At 34.0% G+C, this 9,383-nt stretch overlaps 1 protein-coding gene across 1 annotated transcript; it reads left to right on the plus strand.

Moving 5' to 3' along the window:
* Nucleotides 1-3,277: 3,277 nt before the first annotated feature.
* On the plus strand, nt 3,278-3,454 carry LOC112476806 (keratin-associated protein 20-1-like). The gene has a single exon (XM_025044209.1). The coding sequence runs from the start codon at nt 3,278-3,280 to the stop codon at nt 3,452-3,454; it is 177 nt and encodes a 58-aa protein (XP_024899977.1).
* Nucleotides 3,455-9,383: the final 5,929 nt, after the last annotated feature.

Genomic DNA, 9,383 nt, shown 5'->3' on the forward strand with positions numbered 1-9,383 from the left:
CCTGCTTGACGAATAGACCAGAACTGATGGCTACAAAGAGTGTCACTTTCTTATAGTCACAACTCAATTAAAAATATATTTTTAAAAAGATAGTCCATAAATAAAGCAATTGTTTAATACAATTTTAAAAAACTAAAAACTAAGTACTGGATATTAAATGAAAAGAAAATCATGATTTTTGTGCCAGAATGAATAAGTTTATTTGAAAAACAGAGAAAAAGATCCTGCAGGACAATCAAAAGACAGTATCAGTGAAGCATCATTCCCATGAGAGGCCACACAGAAGTTTGCAGGATGAATTTCACATTCTCCCGCTTTTCATGAGTTAAATTCAGGAAAGGGAAAAGTTGATGTATCAGATCCAGAGGGCGCTGGAGAACAAGTTTTCAGCCAAATTATGTCAAACACTGGTGTAAGATAATCGTCATCCACCATGAGGCTCAGAACTTGTGGTGTTCAGGTTGGTAAATCCCGAAATCCATCTGTAGAGGTTGAGTCACCCATGATGTCCTCAATAGTAGTAGCCCAAGCCAGAGCCACAGCCACAGCCACATCCATAGCCACAGCCACACAGAGAGCGGGAGCCATATCCATAGCCACAGCCATAGCCACATCCATAGCCACAGCCCAGTCTGCGGAAGCCACAGCCATAGCAGGAGCCATAGCCACAGCCCAGGCCTCCATAGCCACAGCATCCATAGCCGCGGCCTCCATAGTAGTTTCCGTAGTAGCCACACATGGTGTCGGTTGTCAAGGTTGTCCTTGGGTGGAGAAGGAGTGTAGGTGACTTCAGTCTGTGCGATGTCCCTGCAGAGGGCTTTTTATATGTCCTCGGACCCACTACACAAGTCATGCTATTGGCTAATTTGCAGGACCAATCTGAGCAATTTGTGGGCTCCCAGTTTTAAGGCATGGCCTTAGGGGCCGTGGAGGACATCTGCCATTGTTTAAACACGTCTGAATCATCTGTGAGTCATTAATAAGAATCAATTGTCTCATTTTCAAAAAACTACTCACACAAGCTCTTCAAATTACCCATTTGTAACCAGTTTTCATGGCAAGAAATAGCATTTTTAGTAGACACTCTAACATAAGCCAGACAACCGATAACTTTACCTTCTTTTAGCTGATATTCAAAAAGTGACAATAATCTACCTTTACCTTGAGTTTCTCCATCTCTTCCCTGCTGCACCAAAACCATTTTCTTTTTCTTTAGTTCTCCTTATTTTCACAAGAGAGATGGTTTACTATTAAAAGCCAAAAGCTTCGTGAAACTATTGACAAAAAGCCAATAGTTTGAAACTGTGAAACAACAGTCCTAATAAAACTAGATTTCTTTCTCACTTACATTAATATTTCCTTTTATGATTCTATTTTTAAAACACAAAATATTTTTCCAAAGGTTTCAGATTTATATTCTGAATCTATATCAAAATTAGAAATGATGAAATTTTACTGAGAACATTGCATTTTTATGCAGGAATTTTCTTTAAATTTCAACATATTTGTAATATTTATGTTCTGGCTCAAACGCACATATAAACATTTCTTTATAAAAAATATTAGTAGTGGCAAAGGTAGCTTTCATGGCACTAGCAGATTTTTACAAAAAAAAAAACACAAACCATAAAACAAAAAAACGGAGTTCTTAGTAAAATATTTCAGGCTATGAGAAACATTTCACTAAAGACCACTATATATTTTTTTTGTATGCAGTGATGCTCAGATCTTCAATGGTCAAGACAAATAACCCTCTAAACTTATGTTCTTAGATGTTCATAGGTGCCAATAGACCATAGTAGATGAGAGTAAATCTTCTAGAATCAGCCACCTGGGTTCAAATCTTACCTCTATCTCTTATGACTGTATGACCACTGTATGACTCAACTGTGCCTCAGTTGTGTCACCTGCAAATTGGATGGTAACAATAATACCTATTCCAGAAGATGATTTGAGAGTCAAATTAGTTAATATGTGTCAAGTACTTAGAACAATATTTACTCTTATTATTTATTTTTTACTCTTATTTTATTTACTCTTATTATTTATTTTACCCCATAACTATAGTCCCAGATACAAGCTTTAGGGGAGAGTTGATGAACTGAACAAGAGAACTCAGACACGGGTAAGTCCTCATGTAGGCACCTTTCGTCATTGAAACGGAAAGAAACCCTGCATTACATAAGTGCATCTCAAAGTAGAGAAAGGCACACTCTGATTTTTCTGAAGAGGAGCATGTCCCATGAGTTGTTCAATAACCACAGCAAAAGCAGGTAGAAAATGCAACACGTGTCCATCCAAGATGGACCTGAGTGTAGACTCTGATTTTCCTACAACAATCAAAGACTTTTCTGGTTGTAGAGCCACAAGGGCGTAGCACTGAATGCTAGGATTGACCAGAGGAGTTTCTGGGGTTATGGCAATGGAAAATGGCAATATGTATGCATTATACCAGCCACAGATGTCAGCAGAGGACAGATGATGGTGCATCCTCCAATCAACAGCACAGCACTGCACATAAAAGTCCACCTCAGGAGGAGGAAGAATGGTGAAACCTTTAATACAATTGAATTTTAATCTTGATTAATAGAATTTCATTAAATTTTCTTGAGTTTACATGGAAGGAACAAGCATAAATATTTTTACATCTAGTGCACATGGTGACTCAAGATAGAATTTGGTAAAATATGAAAAATAAAGTATATTGTACACTTGTAAACTTGTATCTGGTAAAAATGTTACCTGAATTATGTATTTAACATAAAATTGTTTTATCTATGAAGACATATGGGGCAATATGACAGATCTCATATTTTAAAGAAACCTCACCCATTAATATTTCCATTTCCCCAGGATAACTGCCTCAACTGCAATAGCCAGATGAATTTGAGGATGTGAATAAACATAAAACAATTTGAATCTGTTGCAGTTTGCATAGTTTTTGTGATTTCACAAAATCTCATTATGGAATTTAAATTTGAGCCCTTGATGAGGAATGGCTTTAAACCTAAATCAAACTATTATTTAAAGCACATGGTTTGATAGTGAAAATCTTGATGCAACATCTTGTCTGGGAAGGCCACTCTATGCCGAATGAAATGAGAGATTCATGAGAATATTGCTGTTCGTATTGTTTGTGGTTAGCATAAAATAATTTATAATGAGGGCAGCATGACTTGCCACACCTACTACTGAGGAAATATAAAAGTCCTTGTGAAGATGGTGAGATTCAAACTCAGAAAACTATCCACTCCTGACATCATCCACCCCTGACCCCATGATCTACTACAGCAACTTCTATGGGGGCTATGGCTGTGGTGGGCTCAGCTGTGGTAGGCTTGGCCGTGGCTATGGCTGTGGCTATGGCTGTGGCTTTGGTGGCTATGGTAGCTACGGATATGGATGCTACCACCCAACTTGCTATGGAAGGTATTGGTCATACAGATTCTACTGAAAAATTCCAGAGTCACTAAACCCACTATATTTGTCCTCCCGTGAAACACAGATTCTGCTGCTGGCCTTGTTCATTTCACCTTGTCTCTCCAAAATAGCAAAGATATGTCTTGTCTATCATGAAAGAACTGTAGAGGTCACCTTTCTCTGGTTCCATTATGCAAAACCATAAAGAATGTCTTTTAAAATGCAACAAAAGTTTTCTTTAATCTCTGCCTACTTCTTTCAATAAATTTAATCTCATTGCAAATATGATATGCTTTGATGCTTATTTATGTTCACGGTCATTTTTGCCTACGGATAATTATAAGATGGAAGCCTGTGTATAGTTACTATCGCAAGGGGTGATGCTACTTTCCTTCATCCTTTTTTAAATTTATCATCCCTCTATATATCTCTCATACTATTTAAAGCTAAGCTTTCATATGATACAGTTAATTGATTTCTCCTCACAAAAATTTGGCCTCTTCTCTTCAATTCATGAACAAAATACTTCATAATGCACCCAGAGTCTGGTAGCTTCACGGGGCTGACTGATCTTGTTTCCCCAGAATGCAGAGGAAAACACCCACATTTTAAGTCATGCTTCTATGAGTTTCCCAAGGGTCTGCTTCCTGATTGCTCTCTGGTAGCTTCATTGCAAGAAAACCTCTCAGTTGCCTGATGTCACTAGTATCAAACTTGTGTCCAGGCTAAAATGGGACTGTTGTGCCAATCCTGAGATTCTTGCCATGTTTTTAGTAAATGTTTTTATAAATAGACTATTTTTACTTTGAAGTTCATTTCATAGCATTATTCATTTATTTACTCATTCATTTATTCATTTAGTCAACACTTAGCTCCTAAAGTACCCCAGGCATGTTGTTGTTGAGAGACAGCATTTATAAATGGATATTTGAGATTGTTTTCATTGTGACATTACTAAATTTTATATTGGTATACTATCTGTAAACCTCTGATATCTGTGTTATATTAAAACTTTACAATATAATCTAATGTTTTGAAATTGTTTTCAAATGAAGAATGTGAGTTTTTGGCCTCATTTGCATAAAAAAACCCTCTCAATTAATTTATAAAGACAGACTATCAAAATTAAGAAAGTTGTATATTAGCTAAATTTCAAACACAAATTATATAATGAGATTAAAATGTATTATCATGATTTGTTTAATGTAGGAAGTAATATCTTTTTTTCAATAATTAAAATTAACCGAATTTCAAACCAAAATTTCAAATCTATATATTATAAAATCTTTAAAATTTTATAATGTATTAAAGCATAATCTATCACAATGTGAGTTCTTACTTTTATTAATTTTATATTTTATATTTAATGATTATAGGTAATTAATGCACACAGGATATTGTAAATAAATTGCTAAATTAACATTCGGGGTATAGGTTCAAATGTTTTCCGGTATGGTTTTCTGACCTAAAAGTCTAAAAGATCACTGCTTTAGAGCAGGGCTTATCACAGTGTGGTCTGTTGACACCTGTGGGAACCGAAGACCCTTTCAAGGGATCCAAAAGGCCAAAATTATTTTTATACTATATTTGAATGTCTTTGGCACTCTTATCAGCTCATGAACATACATGAAGTTTTCCAGATATATGCTATTATGATATGAGTTGCCACAACAGATTGAATGTAGAAGCAGATATGAGAAGTCCATGTCACATATTTCTTCCTCCACTATTTCAAGAAAACCTTTCTGGAGAAATGCTAGAACCAATTGAGAAGCAAGCTGATTATATGGAAATCCAAGAGGTGAGATGTGGGAGGAGATCCAATACCAATACTTGGATTTCTAGATAAATCCTTAATTGTGTAACATAATGGTAAACTCACACAGAAAAAAAAAAAGCAAAGTTTTGCTTGACAAATAAATAAACCTCAAGATAAAAAATATATCGCTTCATATTAGTATTTTAATCTAAATGTAGTTATTTCATTTTCTAATCAATAGAAAATCTTATTTGGTATAAAGAGTCATTTGCTAAAAGGAATTATGTAATCTAAAAGATATTTTACCTCAATAATCCTTTACTTTTTTAACTTCCTTACTCAAATAGACATACTGTTTCCTGATTGCATATGTGAATATTCAATGGAAATTAATATTGTTAGAAAAAAATAAGAAAGAAATTGGATCCAAAGGCTTGAATGTTGACAACATTTTAAAAAACCTGAATATGGACTTAAATAACAAAACAGACTGACAAGCTCTCCAAAATATAAGAAGAATCTCTAATTTAAAACACGTGGCATGATTACTGGACTCTAGGAAACATAGTTAATAATATTTGCTATAAGGATCTGTCCTTACTTATTGAAACAAGGGTTTTATAAAATTTTATTATTCAGCTTTATCTGAAATGAGAGGCCACACTACCTCATATGCTACAGAAGATGTATAAAATTCCATGTACAGATGGTGACATTCAAATTGAGGAAAATGATTCCACACTGAAACTTCTACTCCTAATACCATGCACTTTTATTACAACAATCATTATGGCAGCCTGGGCTGTCACTTTGGCTGTGAGTGTGGTGAGTATGGGCACAGTTGCCCATCTTACTATGGTAGAGTCATCCAGAGCAGCTCAGACTACTAAACTTCTTCACCTGTAATTTCCTGGCTCTGCCTCCAGTTTTGTTTTTTATTAAATTTATTGAGGTGACATTGATTAATTAAACAATATGCTACTAAAGAATGACTGGTTCAAAGAAGAAATAAAAGGAAAGAGCAAAAGATACATAGAAACAAATATAGCAATTATTTATTATTAGAGTCATATGTTTTGACATAGAGAAACCTGACCTAAAAGCAAAAAGATTTCTAGTGGAAGAGTCTCTTTGCCTAAAAAATAAAATACAAGAGCTTAAGAAAGTTTTCAAATGTAAATTAGTGTATATTGTGAGTTTAGGACTTCCTATGGTTTGCCCCACCCACATCTGAAGGTATATAAAACACTCCTGGTGGATACTGACATTCAGGCTGAGGACATTCTCATCTGAACCTTCAACTCCTAACACCATGTGCTACTACAGCAACTACTGTGGTGGTCTGGGCTGTGGCTATGGCTGTGGCCATGGCTGTGGTTATGGTAGGTATGGATATGGCTGTTGTCACCCTTCTTTCTCTGGAAGTTACTGGCCCTTTGGATTTTACTGAGAAACATCTAGAAACACTCCAGGATTCGTCTTTGTATTTTCCCAACTCCACTTTCTGAGTTCTTTATGAAATAGTGATCATCTCATCCTAGGCTACTTGAGAAGGAGAGAACAATTTAAATTCTACATCCATTTCAGTTGAATAAAATCATCTGGAATTTCTTGCTTTATTAAATAAATTTCTCCTCTTCTTATTATGCTACAATTATTGCTCTACAGACATTTTAGTTCAACATCCTTCATGTGAGACAGAATTTATTTTAATTTTAAATATAATCTCCGATATTGACAATATTGCTTTTTTACATTACTTTTGTTATATCTGTTGCTTGCACGTGTGTGAGAATATTATGATGAAAACATTGCCTTTCTTGATATGCTAAAAAATCAAAGCCTACAAACAAGTTATTTCTAAATGAAACTTGCTTTTGATGAACCTATAACCACTGCCACTGTCTATACTTGATCATATGTAAACATTAGCTCATATGCTAAATGTTTAATTAATAGATAAAATCATACAGCAATACTCCTATTTCCCATAAATATATTCTATGCGCCTCTATCAGGCTCTTTCCTTATACTTCACATTTGAGCATGTTGGACTATGTTTCTTAGTGGTTATTCTTTGATTTTTCGCTTCCTATCTTTTAAATGACACTCCATATACTGTATCTGATATTAGCACACAAAATGTGTATGAAAATCATTTTTGTCTTTGAGAATTTCTAGATAGTGTCACCCCATTACCAAATCAGCACATCAGGCATAAGAAATTTGATTTCTGCTCTCATGGAACAGTGGTTTTTTAATTTTATATGTCTAACTTCTCTTTTGAAGATATCATAGCTTATTTTTATATTGAATACAACTTTTCTCCAGACCCTACCAAAAAAAACTGAATAAAGTAATTTCAACATCAGTCTGTTTGAAGACTCATTTTGACTTAACATTTGAGTCATTTTGATTTTATTTGAAATTACACTTTTCTCCAAATGATTGATAAAGGCATAGCTACTTTATTAATATGAAATTTCAACATATTTTATGTTGCAGATATGATTTCTTAAGAATGATATGCATGGCCAAACAACTCTTCAGGAATTTCAAATTTATATTAATTAATTTTTAAAATAAGGTTATGAGATTAAATAAGGACGTTTATGGTTTGCCATAAAGTATCAGAGGTCATATCTCATTTTCTCAGTATGTAAAGTTTTTAAATCTTGTATCCATTATATTGGAATTTTCTAAAGTGGCCTCTTAAAAACACCACAGCCTGTATTATGAGGAAAAATCCAAAAATACTAAGAACACAATACTACTGACAGAATTTCACATGGTACCAGCACCTAGGACAGTGTCAGACAATAGTGAGGATATGAGTTTTTGTTTTTGTTTCTGTTCTTTTTAATGAATGAAAAATAAATGAATTAATAAATAAAGCTGACAAATCTTTGTTTTGTGTGACTTTTTAAATGCTTTAAATTAAGAGCTTACTTTTACATATAAGAGCAGATAAAAAATGTGGTTATTTAGATGTGAATACAGTTATCTCTCTCCAGAGCATCAATGCCCAAATGATTTTATTTTGCCAAATTGGTATTGTTCAAATCCTTCCCAAGTTATGCTTAGAGGGGAAGGTAAATCCAGTAACGATGAAAAGTAGAGGGTTAGTGCTTCTCTATTTTTTACCCAATGTGCTTATGGCCAAGAATCACTGGTCACAAAATATAATCATACACCTGCATGATATCAAACCCTCTGATGATTCTGATGAGAAAACTGTACAATTGCATGCTTAAGATTATCTAATAAAACAAAACAAAATTTACTTTTTATTCATAGTTGGAAAAACATCATCAATTCTCTCACATGTTCATGCATGATACCTTCCTTGAGTGATACTGTGTGCATAGTGTTGCTTCAGTAGATTTCAGCCAATTGAACACATACCATGTCCACTTTTGGGTTTACACTTGGATCCAGTCAATGTTGGTAAAAAGCACAACTCAGTGATGAAATGTTAATAAAAAAATGAAAACCTAGAGTATGTTCTCCTATAGACAGGGAATTTTTTTCTATATACCAAGAACAACACCCAGTTGATTCCCAAACTCAATGACATCTGTTCTACAATACATGCTACCACTCTGCTACTCATCAGTTGTGTGTGCATAGATGCTCCCCAGAAACATAAGAGCAAATAAACCCTGAGAACATAGCAGTGGTGAGGGAGGAGGATGGGAAAGAACACAGCTCCATCGACACCATTAAACTAAGCCTTCCTTATTTCCCACATCCAGGTCAGAGGGACTGAATCAGACTGTGACAGATGAATGTATAAAATACCAAAGTTTTTCACTAAGAAATAAATAACAGACTCTCTGAAAATGGAACTAGTACATTAATGGAAATAAATATAAAATAAAATCTAATTTGCATGGGCATATAATCATAAAATGTAATCGAACACAATCATTAAAAACTAATGTAACAATAAATTTAATATGACATGTTATTGAATTGTACATTTTAAACTTATATAATTGTATTAACCAATGTCACCCAAATAAATTTAATAAAAAACATTAATGTAAATGTCATAATGAAAGAAAAGGTGTCCTTATAATAAGATAGAAATGTATTCGTAGTTAGTCAATTAATCAGTGCCATTAATGGATGAGAAACATTATATTAGAATGAAAAATCTTTTGCACTAATGAAAATAGTTCATTAAATTTATAGACATGTA

The sequence above is a fragment of the Pteropus alecto genome, unplaced genomic scaffold (assembly GCF_000325575.1).
Source record: "Pteropus alecto unplaced genomic scaffold, ASM32557v1 scaffold81, whole genome shotgun sequence".
NCBI lineage: Eukaryota > Metazoa > Chordata > Mammalia > Chiroptera > Pteropodidae > Pteropus > Pteropus alecto.

Coding starts and splice junctions, on each gene's coding strand:
- LOC112476806 (XM_025044209.1), top strand. CDS start 3,278: ATGATCTACTACAGCAACTTCTATGGGGGCTATGGCTGTGGTGGGCTC.